General features: G+C 33.9%; 1 protein-coding gene across 2 annotated transcripts in view; it reads left to right on the top strand.

Moving 5' to 3' along the window:
• Positions 1-17,696, top strand: part of LOC128231892 (tumor necrosis factor receptor superfamily member 5-like) — a 64,852-nt gene extending 47,156 nt beyond the window's left edge. Inside the window, exons 3-6 of one of the 2 annotated variants that reach the window (XM_052945145.1) lie at positions 11,917-12,081; positions 14,179-14,281; positions 15,688-15,780; positions 15,919-17,696. In XM_052945145.1, coding sequence (XP_052801105.1) covers positions 11,917-12,081; positions 14,179-14,281; positions 15,688-15,780; positions 15,919-15,934 — 377 coding nt within the window. In that variant the 3' untranslated portion in view covers positions 15,935-17,696. Of the gene's footprint in view, positions 1-11,916; positions 12,082-14,178; positions 14,282-15,687; positions 15,781-15,915 lie in introns of both variants that reach the window. The other variant, XM_052945144.1, reaches the window with a different exon arrangement.
• Positions 17,697-17,973: the final 277 nt, after the last annotated feature.

Genomic DNA, 17,973 nt, shown 5'->3' with positions numbered 1-17,973 from the left:
ATTGATTATTTAAAAAAACCTAGATATGAAGTGATGTGAAGTTATGCACATATTAAGAATTATTGCTTCAATACAGAGTTATCTCCCGTAGTTGTTTTAATAATGCTAATGTCCAGACACTTTAACATAGATAAGTTGTAATGTTAAGCTTTGCACCTTGCTAGATTTAAATCTTTTAATAATACAAACTTCGTTCAGACACTTTTTCAAAAACTATATGAAGGAATTGAATGAACCGAAGATAGGATTGATGTGAAGTTGTGTACCTTGCAAGATTAATAGAACTTGGTCAAATAATTGCAAGTTATCTCCACTTGTTTATATGTATATGCCCATTTATTTAAAAAGAAACCCGACGTTTTATAGCTAAACCTGCGGCGTACAGGCGGGCGTGCGCGTCCAATATGTTGTCCGCTTAGTTATTTTAGAATCCTTTGAACAATCATCACCAAATTTTGTCAGAATGTGTATTGGCATAATTCAAATTATATAATCAGCCATATCGATGTAGTCATTCAAGAGTTATTACCCTTTAACTAAAGAAATTACCTAACATTTGTCTTGTCCGCTCATCGGTTTTGTTCGCTTAATTACTTTTGAAGCCTTTGTCCAATCATCACCAACATTAATCAGAATATGAATAAGAATTATGTCTCGAACAAGTTCGATAACCAGCCATATCACTTTAATCACTCGAATGTTACCGCCCTTCAATTATGGAAGATACTTTACATCAGTCTTGACCGCTCAATTACTTTTGAAGCCTTTGTTCAGTCAAAACCAAATGTTATTACCCTTTGCTCAATAGCTAAAGAAGCATTTGACCAATCATCACCAAATATAGCCAGAATGTGTAATTGAATTGTATCATGGACAAGTTTGATAACCAGGCATATCGCTGTAGTCGCAATACTTTAATTGTATGAATTACCTTGAATCTGTCTTGTCCTATCAATTGTCTAAGAAACCTTTTTCCTATCAGCTCCGAATTTGGTCTGAATGTGTATGGTAAGTAAAGCTTGGTTGAATTTTATTACTAACCATGTCGCCTCAGGTATTACAGAGTTATGACCTTTGTAATGTCAAAAACTGTCTTTACAGTGCCTGCGCTCCAAACTTGGCTTAACGTACAACCACTTATCACCAAAGTTGGTGTCCAAATAAGGACGGGCGTACTTTTGCGCCGGTTGGAGTTCCTTGTTATAATGCATTTGTCCAGACACTTACACAAAAACAACTACATGATGAAATGTTATGTAAAATATTCTTTAATATTATCTTTCTTCAGCTGAGTTTCCGTTTAAAGGGACACGCTCATGTTTTAGGACCAAGATTGGTTTTCCTAAGAGTTAATTTGAAAACACGTACTAACCAGGTTTTCACATAGTGAAATCTGGTTATTAGAATGACGAACGTCAAACTCACCTATGAAACTGAATAATTTCAGTAAGGGTTGAAATATCTTGACCAAACTTGGTCTATAGGGAGATTTTATTGATACCTTTCATAAAATTGCGCTTGGGGTCCCAAGAATTAAGGTCAATGTCACTGTTACTTAAAATAGAAAAACGGTTGAAACTGAAACTGAATAACTTTAGTTAGGGTTGACATATCTTGACCCAAATTGTTATAAAGGAAGAGTTTATAGATACCTTTAATGGGATTGCGTTTGGGATCCCTAGGGTCAATGTCACTGTAACTAAAAATAGAAAAACAGTTGAATAACATAATGAATGAATAACATAAGTCAGGGTTCACATATTTTGACCAAACTTTGTATAAAGGAAGAGTTTATGGATACGTTTCATGGGATTGCATTTGGGGTCCCTAGGGTCAAGGTCACTGTTACTAAATATAGAAGAATGATTGAAGCTGAATAACTTTAGTCCGGAATCACATATCTTGACCAAATTTGGTATATAGGAAGTGTTTATGGAGACCTTTCATGGGATTGCGTATAGGGCTTCTATGGTCAAGGTCAAGGTCACTGTTACTGAAAATAGATGAATGGTTGAAACTGAACAACTTTAGTCAAGGTTCACATATCTTGACCAAGCTTGGTACGGGCGGAGTCAAACTCACCTATGAAACTGAATAATTTCAGTAAGGGCTGACACATATTGACCCAACTTTGTCTATAGGAAGACTTTGTGAACAAGTTCCTTTAAAATCATTTTCATTTTCCAGCAGCAGAGTTTGATGATTTACTAAAATCACCGATGATAACAATATCTTTATGTGCCATGACAAAGTAACATAATCATCTTTATTAATAATCTTTCCCTTTAATATTCATTTCTACTCTTATGCATGCTTACTGTCTTCTGTGTATATCCTCTAACAATTGTGCATGTTCTTAAACATACACACAACACACAACAAATCAACTTAATTATAATTCTCACAACACAGACTGAAGTTCTTCTGTCAGTCATTGAAAAGCTGGTTTCGTCGCATTGCGGCGTTTTTTGTTTTATTTATTTTTTACTCTTTGATACCGAAATTACAGAAAAAAACACATTTAAAGTAAAAAGATATTATGGTTTTAGTGGAAAGCAACTCCAGTCAAGAAAAGATTAAATAACCGAAATTTTACCCACTCGGCCAAAATGATTTTTTGGAGAATCGCATTGCTCACGTGTTCAGGCTGTAAGCCTGCAGTCATTTTTAACCTCTAGTTCGGAATTTACCATCGGCAGATCGACATAGCATTTTCTTCTTTTTGAGGAATTAATGCGCGCGCGGGCGTATCAACCCCAGCGCTGTTAGAACAGCGGTGGTCAACGGCCTTATATACATGAACATTTACATCTAAATTACCTAGTTACCTTACATCTTAATTACCTAGTTACCAATCTGCTCCAGTAGCAACGGACTGCGTTCTGCATATAAGGTAGTTTGGTAAAATTAGCGGTGTAAGGAATATGCATAATAAGTTATGCGGTTAATTAAGTGCGAATATACTGCGTGTTTGCGTAATTACGCAATGAAACACATAGAAAACGCAATTATTCTAATATCGACGAGTTATAAACGGCAATATATATATATAATAGAATAGGCATTTAGTTTCTAAATGAACGGGTACTGAATCAAAATAAGTAAATGTATATGTCTATGTTTAGATTTTTGGCCGCAGCCGGAGAACGAAATACATGTACGATGTGTTAAATATAGAATTTGGGTAATCGGGTTCGGACAGGTTTATTCCCCATATTTAGCCCGGAGAACTCGTTAAAACCCGGAAAAAAACATGGATCGCATTGAGGATGCAATTAAATGTACATTTGGCGTAAGATGTCAAAGCAAAATATTTTAAGTGAAACAATTATATTTCATTTTATCCTATAATCAGTTTGTTTTGAATTGTAGTTCCTTCGTAAGTATATTTTCTTTGTTTACAATATCCTAAATCGGCTCTTACTTGACAATTTTAGCGCGACTATTCGAAAAATAAAGACGGCTATACTACTCCCCCAGTGTCCGCGTCGGTGTCGGGTTTAAGTTTAAAGACAAGTTGGCATTTTCACTTATAAGCCCAATACCCTTCTTTCAATTGACTAATTACTTCAATACTTCACACAATTGTTCAGGACCATCACAAAATGAGGTTACATAACTCCATATTATCCTTAATACAAGTAATGGACCCTGATGGACTATGAAACTAAGGTTAAAGTTTTAGGGCAGGTTGTGATATTTATTAATAACTTCTATACCATTCATTCAATTGACTTAATTCTTCACCCAGTTTTTCAGGACCATCACACAAAATGGTTACATAACGCTATATTATCCTTAATACAAGTTATGGCCCCTGAATGACTTAGGTTAAAGTTTTAGAGCAGGTTTAAGTATTAGGCAAGTTTGGATTTTAATAAAAAAAAAACTTAGGTTAAAGTTTTAGGTCAGGTAAAAGATTAAGGGCAAGTTGGGATTTTCTCTTATAAGTCCATTACCCTTCATTCAATTTACTTAATACTTCACACAGCTGTTCAGGGCCATCACATAATGAGGTTAGATAACTCCATATTATCCTTTATACAACTTATGATCCCTGATTGACTATGAAACTTAGGTTAAAGTGTTAGTGCAGGTTTGGATATTTATAAATAACTTCTATACCCTTCATTCAATTGATATAATACTTCACATAGTTTTTCAGGACAATCACACAAAATGGTTACATAACGCCATATTATCCTTAATACAAGTAATGTCCCCTGATTGACTTAAGAACTTAGGTTAAAGTTTTAGAGCAGGTTTAAGTTTTACGCAAGTTTGGATTTTGATAAAAAACAACAACTTATATACCCTTCATTTATTTGACTTAATACTTTGCACAATTAATGATGACCATCCTGCTATAAGGTTACATAACTTCATGTATACCCTAAATACAAATTATGGCCCTTGATTGTTTATTTTTATTTTTTTTTGACTGGCACATTCTTATATTTTTAACGAGTTACTAGCTATTAGAATGACTTGCGTCATTGTGCGGGCGGGCTGGTGGGAGAGCAGCGTCAAAGTCACCTTATGTATTGAATAATTTTAGCTAGGTTTGACATAATAGTGACCAAACTTTGTTAATAGGAGTTTATTTGGATTGCGTTTGAGGCCCCTATGATCAAGGTCAAGGTCAAAGTTACTAGAAAATAGAAAAATGGTTGGTATTGAATAACTTAAGTTAGGGTCGCCATATTGCGAGCAAACTTGGTATATATAAAGAGTTTATAGAGACCTTTCATGAGATTGTGTTTTGGCCCACGAGAGTTATGGTCATTGTTTACTTTTTAATTTGATTTCTTATTGCTTTTGACAGGCACATACATCATTATTGTATTCACTTCTATGTAAAAGCGACGTAGTCGAGCGCGATGTCTTACGATAGCTCTTCTTGATTAAGATTGTTAGGATGTCCTTACACAAAAGAAATGGTTATGCGACTGAGTATTAATTACATGAATATAGTATGTTTGTGGTTAAAAGTGACACCAAAAAGATAAAGCAATAATTTTTAGCTTTACGGACAGTGACATCATAAACCATTTTCACCAAATGACCACGTTGGTTTAAGAGTTATGATGGAAGCTTAAATAGCAAACGTTTTGTGTAAAGCAATTTCTAATACGAAGTTTATAGTCAATAAATAAAATCATAAAGTCACTTTCGTTAAATTATGACTTTGTTAAACTTTTGTTTTCTTATAAAATTGAATAAAAATCTGTGCAACTTAATGATGTTCTCCTTAGCCACTTCCCTAACACATGGCATTCGGAAGTAAACGATATTCTTAAGAAAATTTGAATTAATGTTTTAAAATGCCATGTAAGCAGACGAACATGCGGAAAATGCGATGAACAAATTCGATGTAAGCAGCAAAAATGTATGGTCATATTTTCATAGTTTACTCTTAAAAGTTATCATTTGTAAAAATAGAATACATTATGGAAATACGACGTATTGTGGTTACCAGGTCTTTTTATACGAAACCATTATTTATTCTAAGTCCATCCGTTTTGTAGCGAGCATCAAATAGTCATTTCAATTGGCTTTCTCTCATCTCACGCCCACAGTGCCATTCAGGACTGCAGTTTTTTGTCGATTGGGACTCATGCGTTCTCTGGCCTAGCAACCTTTTCCGCGACAAAGAACCAAACGCATAGTCCTTATAAAAGTAAAATGTTATAAGATACTATGACAAAAATATTTTTTTACAAGATACACATTCAAATGCTAATTGTTATGGCGCATACATGTATAAATTGATTTAAAATAAAATAAAATAGCGATTGAAAATAAAGGATCACTGATAGAGACAAATGTTAAATGGCCAAACCTTGTACACAGGTAAAACATATACTTCATGATTTTCATTTAACTAACATCTAAATAGTTGTATAATGACTTGATGATGTTTAGTTTGTTCTTTAAAAAAAACGAATATGCACTGAATGCATGTTTTCGGACGTCGTTTATGCCCACATTTCGTTCAAAACATTTAATTATATATATAATTAAATGGATTTTCTTTTATTCTTTTTCCACCTCGGTTAATAATGGACCCAACATTGTTCAGTCAAAATTTCATGTATTTATATTAAGCAATTCCGACAATATCTTAAGAAAACCTCAAAAATGATCCGGAATTAGGCAACTGCCCAATATATATTATATTAAATTACAAAGAGAGTCAAATCCAACATTGCATATCCTTAAGATCTCGTCATTAATTGGACTACAATCAAAGCATTCTCAAACATTATGTGCATTGAAATGCCACAGGTACGGCTACGTTAACGTGTGGGCTACTTTTTGTTTGTTTCCAAGGCGAAATTATGTCAACGTGGAGTATTCTACTCTAAATCAACGATCTATAAGATAAACTTAAAAACTCACATATAATGGTCGAACTTTTTGTTCCATGAATGATGGGAACTCTACCCAAGGACGACTAATTGTGCATTGTGTTTCGCAAAGTTCCCAGGTACTCAACATCTGTAAAGTTTGATGACATCTCTGTCATTTTGAACAAATGATAAATATGTTGGCATAGCCTATGTGCACACTTTATCAGAAGCAACTACAAGACAAAGGAAGAAGGTTGTATTACAGAATATTTTTTTTACACTTAGCTTTTTATGAGGCCGCCGTATATTCAACATACTGATGATTCTCTACAAGATAGCAGGGGGTATGGTGCCGACAGTGGAACCTGATCTTTACCTGACATAATTAAGATACAAAAGCTGTGTGAGAGTAAAATCATACACAGATTACTTAACTTTAAATATAAAAGATTCTATTCTGTGGACCACTTGTAAATTGGAACCACCTGGATGACAGTGTCACGCATCGAAACGACATTGACTTTAGACAGTTCTTACAAATACATAATTCTGTGTCATAATTCCAGAAACAAACTGAGCTGCGGAACGGATGCAGGTTCATCAGGTGAAGCAGTTCTAGAAAATGAATAATATTATTAATTAAATTTAGTGTTTTACATGTTTATGTATATCTAAGTTCAAATTGATTGCCAGTGAAGTGTATTATTGCAAACATATTTAAGATTTCCAAGAGGTAATTCATTAAGTTTAACTGCTAAATTAATATTATTACGCGATCTTCTTGTAGCGTAGTTGAAGTCCGACTGCGGGCCGATGTCGTCAAGGGAAGCTACTGTTGAACCGCTTTTGCTGTCTGCCACTTATGTTGTCTGTCGTATGTTTAATTACAATTATCTCCCTTATGTAAAAAGTTGTCATTGTTTTTTACAAAATGTATTTCGTATAATACATAGAAGTTGTTCAACTGCTTTGTGCGAGTTAAGCTGTAAAGTGGCGAAGGGTGTGTATATTCTATTCTATGTCCCCTTTAAAAGTAACTAGGGCCTATACATTTTGCAATTATTTAAAATGTATTTACAAATTATGACAGTGTGTTGTAACAACTATTGAATATAAAATTATATTTATGTTTATGTAACTGTGCATTAAATCTGTGAATCGCTCATGTTTTGTAATTCTAAAATGCACTCTTTTTTATGAAGAAATAAAATCTATATGATTGTTGAAACTAAGATACTGACAGCTGGAACCCTTCAACAAATGTTAATATATGCTTAAATATTGTCCTTGAAGTCTACGAATTTGTATAGCGTTAGAAAGGCTTTTTCTACAAAAGAGTTAAAGTTAACTTATTCCCTCAGAAGGTGCACAACGCCTTGTGGGCGAACGTCATTGCTGTCAGTATCTAATTTTTACATAAATAAACTGGTGTGGTTTTGCTCCCCACTCAAACCAGTTTTTTTTTAAATTTAATTGTATTTTTTCCTGCTATTACAGTTCAAAGGAAAAGAGAATTAAAATATTAGTTCTTTCAGATGCATGACCGTGAATATATTTATTTTATCAATAAACATGAACGAGTCCCTTTAGATATTTATTTCGTTGAAACATCAAAATTATTTCAATGAAAACTATACTATGGCATTCGAAAGCGGTGATCAGTCTATTATGTAGTAGTTTAAGGGCGGCAAGAAGACATAAGATGATATCGGGCACACTTAAAACAGTGTTGCACAATTGGGTCGGAACAATAGGATCCGATGTTACGATATAGCTTGTAACATTGGCTTCATGTCGGCCTGATGTGTCAGTGCTACCTTGGGTATTTGCTTTAACATACAGTACTGACAACTTTACAACAATTTTATACATGTGTAATTTATGAAGTTTGAAGCACTCCTGATATTGTGCTTCACATACTCAGCCTGAAGTGCACCTTAACCATTTAATGGAAATGATAAATAAGTGCGTTTTCAAAATGCTACTTCATGAACATTTTTTATTTTGGTATATGATCGCCAGAAAAGCCATATGCATTCTGCAATGCAATTCATACTTGCTCTTCTCATGTGTCTTAAACATAGTTAAACTCATCTGTCATCCTTAAGAATAGGTGAATAATATAACTATCTGAATATGGACATGAATAAATACAACTTGCATCTTGTTGTTGTTGTTTACTTATATTTTTAACTTGACTTTTCAAAGAACAAGGAGAGCTATCCTAATCACCCGAGTGTTGGCGTCTGCGTCTTATGTAAAAGTTTGCGTACCACCTCAAATATTTTCAAAGTCCATTGACATCTGGCTTTGAAACTTTGCACGCTTGTTCACCATCATCCCTCCAGCATGTACACAGGAGGAGGTCACTGTATTAAGCATTTAGACAAAATTATACGCATTTTTCGACTTAGAATTTATGTTTAAGTTTGCGTACCACCTCAAATATTTTCAAAGTCCATTGACATATGGCTTTGAAACTTTGCGCACTTGTTCACCATCATGCCCCAAGCCTGTACACAGGAGGAGGTCGTCACTCTATCAAGCATTTTGACAAAATTATGCCCCTTTTTCTACTTAGAATTTATGTTAAAGTTTGCGTACCACCTCAAACATTTTCAAAGTCCATTGACATATGGCTTTAAAACTTCGCGCGCTTGTTCACCATCAAGCCCTCAACCTGTATACAGAGGGAGGTAACTCTATCAAGCATTTTGACAAAATTATGCCCCTTTTTCGACTTAGAATTTACGCTTAAGTTTGGGTACCACATCAAATATTTTCAGAGTCCATTGACACCTGGCTTTGAACTTCGCACGCTTGTTCACCATCATGCCCCCATCCTGTACACAGGAGGAGGTCAATGTATCGAGCATTTTGACCGAATTATGCCCCTTTTTCGACTTAGAATTTATATTAAAGTTTGCGTGCTTGACCTCAAATATTTTCCAATTCAATTTATGTAAATATCTCAGCACATCATGTATTGCATTGAAGTCTAACAGTGATCCATGCATGTTTCGCCAAAACTTTTCAATCCATACACCGAAAAGCGGCGGAATAGTCGTCTTTAATTTTATTTTATCTTGTTTTTCTTCAAAATACTTGTATAAATTGGTTTTAATAATTCTTATGCTTATATTATTGAGCAACTGTTTATTTAAATCTGCACTCTCACAGATTTACTATTTTTACAACATTTTTATTTTTTGTCTTGGAAAGAGCTAATTTTTGCGTAAATATCTGCAAACCAATGATATAATATTGCTGACAAAAGATCAAATCGCAGATTTTCATATTTCATATGCAATCACACAAAATAAAAAGAGTTTACTCTTTATACGTTTATGTACATTCAAACTTGTCACAAAAGGGTTCTGGGTAGTATATGATAAAACAGAACGCTGGAATCATATAACCACTGCATTTTTGTCTTTTAGTATTTAATGCGAATTAAAATAGATTGAATTAATCAAAGGCATTCAATTGAAAAGATAAAACGTAAATCGGATTTTTTAAAAAATTTGTTTCATAGTTTTAGTAGCATACAAACCAGAGGAAAAGGGTGCATTTTCTTACAAAAATACGCCTATGTTAAACACCCACAGGTAAACACCAAAAATCCGAACTATTTTATTTTGAAATTGTCCTATTTGAATTGAAAAAAAAAACTGGAATCAATTGCTGCTGAAGTTATATAGGTATCAGTCGTTTCCCTAAATTATTGGAAATAAGCCCTGATGAAGGACATATTTAAAACCAATAACAGTTTACTCAAGCCCCCCGAGTCCCACAAATATGCATCATCTATGGGGACCAAGAAATAAAACAGGTTACATCAATAACGCACCTAGGCATTTCCCAAGAGGGCAGTCTTAAAATACGTACACGCATTTCAGAACGCTTACAGAAAGCTAGAAATGCTTTTTTTTCAATGGTGGACACCCTCTCGGTGTGATTCCTTAGTATCCACAAGTCTTAAAAAAATGTAATTCCCATTGCTCTCTACGGCTCCGAACTATGGAACTGAATGACTAACATTGACACCTTAGCCATCAACCGTCTCCAACACTTCGTAGCCAAAAAGATACAAGGACTGCCTATCTCTACCAGATCAAATATGTCGGAATATTTATACCAGATATATGTAAGCTGTTGACCTTGGAAACGCATGGTTAACAATGCTGTAATACTTAAATGCAAGTTATGCTGGGATTTCCGTACTTTGAATGATTGCGATTTTATGTTATTTCGTATTCTTCATCCATGTATACAACCTGCTATTATGTATACTATTTCCAGAGAAAGTAGTTTTCGTCACACAGCAAGGATTATAGCAAAAGTGTGGTGCAGACCTTCGATTTTACGAAACCGACATTGTGCTAAGTGTAATTTAACCTTTCAGGAAGAACTTGTACATTTATTAAGCGAGTGTTATCAACTTATCACACATTGGCAATCAGGGAAGACTTTACTTCCAAAATGAATACTCTTTTGAATAGACACGACTATGAAAGCTTAAATAACTTAGAACATATACAACGGACTCTGCGACTTCTCGGAGCACCTTTAGAAGCTTTTATAGACACGGACAACAACGCACTACTTCTGCAATGTTCATACAACTATACATCACGGTGTATACGTGCATACTTTGACTAGAGTTTGCTTAAGCGACATTTAATAGCGCTTAACATAACAACTGTAGCTTGGTTGCTAATCAACTACCGATAATAACCATAATCCTAATCACTTTTACCTAAACTAATCTACGTTTACAGTTAAACCGAACAGCATAGAAACCTGTTGCCGTAAAAGCCACCTGTTCTGTTTCATTAGAGTGGTTACAAAGCAATACTTGTATGCAATGCATGTATCGTATTCTTATATATACCTGTTATTATACTCATCTCAGCTATGTTTATAATCACTTATTAAATCACTAGCTAAAATAACAATGTAGACCCGTTATAAGATGAACAAAAATGAATACAAAACCTGAAAACAAAAGCATCCAATGTACATATGTGTAACTAAATATATTTATATATATATATTTATGTGTTAGATACGTTTACTTTGTTTATTGTGTTAACTTGTTCTATATCGCTCAATGTTAGAGCACAAGTTGTAAATATATTTGCATATCTTCTGTATAAGAGGAAATAAAGATTTGATTGATTGATTGATTGATTGATTGATTGATTGATTGATTGATTGATTGATTGATTGAATGTGAATACATTAGTTTTGATTTTTTTTTTAATTCTCTGCTAAGTCATTTTTTTTTCATTTACATGTAGCCGGGTTTTTTTTTTTTTTTTTTAATTGTTTCGGATCGATTATTGAGACTGTATTTATGGTGATTGCATGATAATATCAATCGCTATCTGTAATACAGAAACATAATTCCTATATCTTAATAGTTAGCATAGTCTCTACTTTGTGTAATTCACCAGGAAACTAAAGTGCATAATTAAAAACATATGCAAAATAATAACATTCTTATGTTCTTTTTATTGCTTGATAAAAGAGGACTAATCTTAATGTTCCTTACTTACAGCGAACAGTCACACTGATACAACATGCGAGAGATGTGTTTATGGGAAGACCTTCTCCAACATCAGTTCCGAGGTGACGCCGTGTCAGGACTGTTCAGTTTGTCCTGAGGGATGGGTGCAGAAATTTTCATGTCACGAAACTGAAGACACTGTGTGCATTCCAAAAGGTGATTTATTATTGTTAACACTACCATTTTTTAAGCTTATTAACTTGTCTAATTCGAAAAAAACGTTCAAGTAATGCCACATCCTTCGTGTCGAAGTCGTCGATAAGCGCGTCGTGGAAACGCTTTGAACGTGGCTATAAAATCCACCAGGAAACCGTGTACATATGCTGCCAAATATGCCCCTGTATAGCAAGGTTCATAACTCTGTTTTCAATTTGTTTATTTACCTCCCTTGTTAAACTAAATTAAAAAAGACTAGCGTTGGCATTCGCTCTGTGGCGCTCTTGTTTTAAATCATGAGCTGCACGTTATTTCAATTGCTGACGAGGATTTTTAGACCCTTTTCAACTGAGAATTTGCAAAAAACACATAGTCCGGACAATAACTCTATAAGAGTTGACGGATTTAGATTAAAACATCCTAGACATGTTTTACACTATGCAGTACAGATGAAATTCGATTTTGGTTACAAACCACCAATTTTTAACCAGTTATGTCACCTTTTACCCTAGATTTTGCACAAATCTTTGACGGAGCTTCAGTCCTTTTGTCAACTTAGAATTTGACCAACTTGGTTGTCCGGACGAAAATGTATGACAAGTAAAATTGATTTAAAGGGCGAACCTGTTGCACACTATAAAATACAGGTCAAGATCGACTTTGGTTTAAATCCATTAATGTTTGACAGAGTTATGGCCCCATTTTAGCCGGGCTTTTTCATCGAAAAATTCCGGGTTATAGAAAACCATGCGGGCTTTGGGCGGGTGATCCGGTGTTATGAACAAATTTGCGTTATGTATTTTATATACATTGTTTAGAGAATAATATTTATTGTTTGTAAAATATATATATGCCGCCCTTATGGCCACCAATTAGACATTCCGCATTAAATGTCGGCGGGTAATTTAAGTTTTTTTCAACATTCCTACAAGTTTGAAGATAAAGCATACTGAAGATAACAAATGGACAAAGTATTTTGTGTTCAATGTCACTATGACCTTTGATCTACTTAATTTAAAATCGAAATGGGTCATCTGCTGGTCATGACCAACCTCCCTACCAAGTTTTAGGACCGTTTGACTAAGCATACTCTAAATATCAATCGGGCATTTATTGTGCTCAAGGTTAGCACCGTGACCTTTGACCTACTGACCTCAGAATCAATCGGGTCATCTGCTGGTCATGACCGACCTCTTCACCAAGTTGGAAGACGTTAGGCTTGGTCTACCGGTCGACCGAGCGACAGACCGAAGTGTACAAAAATATTCAGAACATTTTTGGTGTTTAAGTTTCTTGTCTCTTTCAGAAATTTTATCAGTGTTCATCCAATCTTCAAAACACTCATAATATCACAGAATAGAAGTCAGGATATCTCTCTGCATGATATTTAGGACCAGTGTGAATATAGGTCATCTTGGTGTCTAAAAAGAATTACAATTCCAGTGACCAGGCGGCGTATGAGGGTATTTGTCAGTCCTGTTACAGTTCTAGTATTATTTTGGTTGAACCGGCATCACCATTGTAAAGACCAATAAACGCAACAAAGGAAGAGAAACTTGCAACAAATCATTTATGTTCAAATTTTATACCAAGAATAAGAAACATTGTCAAAAAATAAAAAAATAAATCTTGACTGGTCCTGTTAGTTTTGTCCACAATTATTCCCTCATAAATTTAGAACACTATATGTGATAACTAATAAAAATCAAACAACAGTTTCCAAATTATACACACACAATATTGAAATGGAATCCTCCCCAACGACCCAAGGTCTGAGAAGTTTGCCCTTACCTAAACAATAAAAATGTGTCAGCATTATTATTTTACAAAAATCCTCTGGATCTTTCTTTCAAATTCTTAAAACATCTTGTTTAGTATATATATGGAAAAAATTGAAAATTCCTGAACACTCTGAACAAATGTTGACAAATTCATGCTATTAAAAATATTATAGCTGAAAACAGTTCATTTTAATTAATGAATGTGACTCAAAAAACAAGTAAAGCTTGATAATTAAAAAGGGAAGAACTGAATTTAAAACACACATACATTTACAACATTAATAATGGATATATGTATTCCATATATCATTTTCAGATGAAGCAGACGACAACAGCGTTGTTTTTATTGTGGAAGTGACATGTGGTGGCATACTGGCGATATTAGTGATCACCATTGTCTTCTGTCGGGGGAGAAAAATGTAAAAATATTCAAACGTTTACTAGACATCTTACATATTTACCGTATTTGTTGAGCTTACTTATTTAGCGTACCATTTTCATTTCACTAAGCCATTGTCCAGTGAGTTATGGAAAGAATATGAATAGCCTTTCTTTCATCAAAGAATGATACCAATAGTGTACTTTTTGTAAGATTTCTATACAGTTTTTGCAGTCATTCCTTTACTTTTTTTTCTTTTTAGACATTCTTTTCCATTTGTTCATATTACAAGACCTCAAACATTTTGTGACAATATGGTTATCTTCATAAGTGTTTAACTTAACTGAACCTTGTATAAATCATTAAGGCAAGCAGCATGGCCGTCAACTTACTCGATGTATGCCAGTGGCATTTTCTGTAGAACATATTAAACGCTTATACTGTTTATTTGTTTATTTGAGTTTGTCAAGGTCTGCCTGCACCCATTGGGTGCATTATGGCCTGAACCCGCCATGATGCCATCACGACTTAAATTGTGTGTACATGCAATAATAGACACTTGAAAAGGTTCCTGGGAGTATGCATATTAAATGCATTATGTTAATAAGACACATCCTACTTCTGTGCGTGGCAAGTTGTCTTAGTGTTTTTGTTACCCACCTGTGTGTGCTATTATTGTGTCTCGTATGTTGCCTTACGTTTGAATACATCATTTGCCTCAATTTATAAATATTACATAAGAGGTGTTTATTTCTCGCACATTCAAACCAGAAACTGAATATGGAGAGAAGTAGTTATTTAAAGAGATAAGTGGTGGTTGAGGAAGGGGGCGATTCAAATATATGCTAGACAGAATGAAGACAAGTTAAGTGTTAAACATTTAAAGCCATAGTTTAAGCCTTCAATATTAGAGACCCACACCAGATCCGTGTATTGTACACAACTTCCGTGTATTGATCTTAATCTTTATTGACCACTGCTGTCGATCAATCTCAGATCTGAATGTCCTGCTGTAACCATGATGGTTCAAAATATAGATATAATAATAGTTAACATGTATCTAGAATGGATGGAAATAAATCGCTTATATAACTGTTAAAACACCTTTTACATTTTTGTTTATTATTGATTTTCCATCGGTCACATATAAAATACATCGGCTATGCATATTGTTTATACAAGAAATAGTCATTTTAGAGAGACAATGAGATTATCTATTCTAAATGTGTCAACTCTAAATGTTCCTGAGCCAATAAACAAATACACATGAAATTCGACCCCTGCTTTGACACACTAGCAATTAACATTTAAATGCAATTATCATGCCATTCAAATGGACCAAGACAATTATATTAATCTTACATATAACCCTTACCTTCAAACATTCTGTCTCTAACTAAAGAAATAGTGCTCTTGAAGTAACTGTTTTGTTTGTGTTCTATGCAGTATTGAAAATATACGGCGTCGATACAAGCATGGTGGAGGAGAACAAACCAATCTTCTACATCTATACTGTAATGACCCGTTGATATGCAAAAAGTGAGTACTCTTTAGCAAGTTGAGTCATTCTTTTGTCATAAAAATGTAAAGAGCTACACAGTCGATTTATTTTGGTTTATCAGTTTTGTGACTACACTAGCCACTGAATTTATCACTTGAATATTTCCATTGCAGTAGATCCGGACAACAGTAAAAGAGCGCCTTGACTTATCGAAGAGTACTGCAGACAATTTGGTGCAATTGTAATGTCAAAGCATATTTTACGAGGTGAACATTTATTTGGCCGTCCGGGCATAATTATTAAGAACTTGGTAGTGTTGAGCACGAAATGCCGATACACCCGACAGCATGAGCTAACTTCTTATATACCAATTAGTGAACAAGACGAATTTTGATGCAAGACATCCAAGACGCGGCTGAATATGTTTAAGCGTTAATTTATATATATATATATATATATTTGTTATCATAATGACAGTAAACATACGTTTAATTATTCTAACAATTGTTAACATTCCGAATTAACACGGACATAGCCGAACTATGACGGTTTAATCAACTTTCTAGAACCGTAGTTACTCGGTCGTCTCCGGCATGCGTGAATTATTTAGACTGGTACCTTGCATTATCCCCGATAAAATTATTGGTGTCGGGTCGATTCGGCCGAGATATCATTTCGGCCTGATCCTTTAAGGCCTACTTTTATTCATTAATCTTTGTTTTAAATCGTGTGAATTACGCTTTGATCTCTCATTTTATGTCAGCTAAATTTAAATTGTGTTTATTTCGTTATTGCGACTTATATTTGTTAGTAAAATCGTGTGAATTAAGCTTTGTACTTCCATTTTATATCACTTAAATTTAAAATGCCCCTTCACTTGTAGAGAGTGCATTAATAAGGGTTGCTACCGTTATTACTAATGCTTTTATTATCATTATTTACACATTCCTTTCTGATAACGATATCGCGATAGGTTGAGGACCGTCAGTAAAATTTCATTATTTCAATACTTGCAAATCAATTTAAGATGCTTGCCTTAAAATATTTATTCCATTTCTTATAATTTGAATGATAATTTGTTACAAATAAATTTAGATTTAAATATTGGTATAGGTACATCTATTATCTTATTTTTTTATTTCTTTAAAGAAGGTAAACTAATTGTACGTTTTTGTTGATTGATGTGCTTGTACACTTGTCTGCATGTATATTGATGTGCGGCGTTGTTATTTTTCGCCAGCTAGTACTCATATTTGCTGTGATAGCATATATATATGTATTGTTTTCTTTCTTTCTTTGTTTGCTTTTTGACTTTGATATATAGTTTGTAATGGTGAAGTCATGAATATTTTAACAAACGCTGTTTGAAAAGTTGTAATTTATTTGCTTAATAAGATAATTCATTTCTTATTTTTGTTGTATACTTTTTTGTAATAAATCTAACTGTTTTTGAAGAAAAAAAACAGTTATTAGAATTGTCATAGCATGTGTCGTCATTGGGATGCGCAGAATATAATCTGGTCATAACCGTTTAAGATATTTAAATGACACTTGGTACACATGTTTCCAGTGGCAACACTAATGTATAACAATGCCAGTTGGTCTTGCTGTAAAAGACCCAGTTGCAGAAGAAAAATAAAAATAAAATTACGTTACATTAATTAATTATTTTCTGTATGTCCAAGTAACATATACAACAAGCAGAAATTCAATTTATATTTATCTTTAAATAACTGCTCCAAACTTTATCAAAAATCAAGTCAAATAAAACACCCCAAACTGTTATCATTAAACAATGTCTTTATGTTAATAAACCAACTTGAAAACAAGTTTTTCAATGCTGTGAACAAATATTTATCATGAAACTGTAACATATTATTGTCTCGTAAATATTTTGTTGATTTATGTTGTGACAAATGTGCGGTTAGGCAAATAAATATAAGCTCCCAGTAGACTCGTGTTTCAGTGTATTCTTGTTTCACTGACCGTTCCAAGGCGGTAATCCCATCATATATAGGTAAATTTATTTCACGAGTGTGTGCTCTATCTGTGATGTTAGTGATTTTGTATGTAGTGTTTATTGGTGTTTGTTGTAGTTCATTGTCGTTTGTGCCTATGCCTTTTGCCTCCAAACAGGGTTTACTTTTTTTAAATTGTCGACTACTGGGCTTGTCTCCATAGATTAAAAAAATACCCGTACCTTACATTCTAATCAGCGAACCGATAAAGTT

This window comes from Mya arenaria, chromosome 4 (assembly GCF_026914265.1).
Source record: "Mya arenaria isolate MELC-2E11 chromosome 4, ASM2691426v1".
In the NCBI taxonomy this organism is placed as follows: Eukaryota; Metazoa; Mollusca; class Bivalvia; order Myida; family Myidae; genus Mya; species Mya arenaria.
Note: the sequence above shows the minus strand (reverse complement) of the source record. Positions and strands in the feature narration are given on the sequence as shown.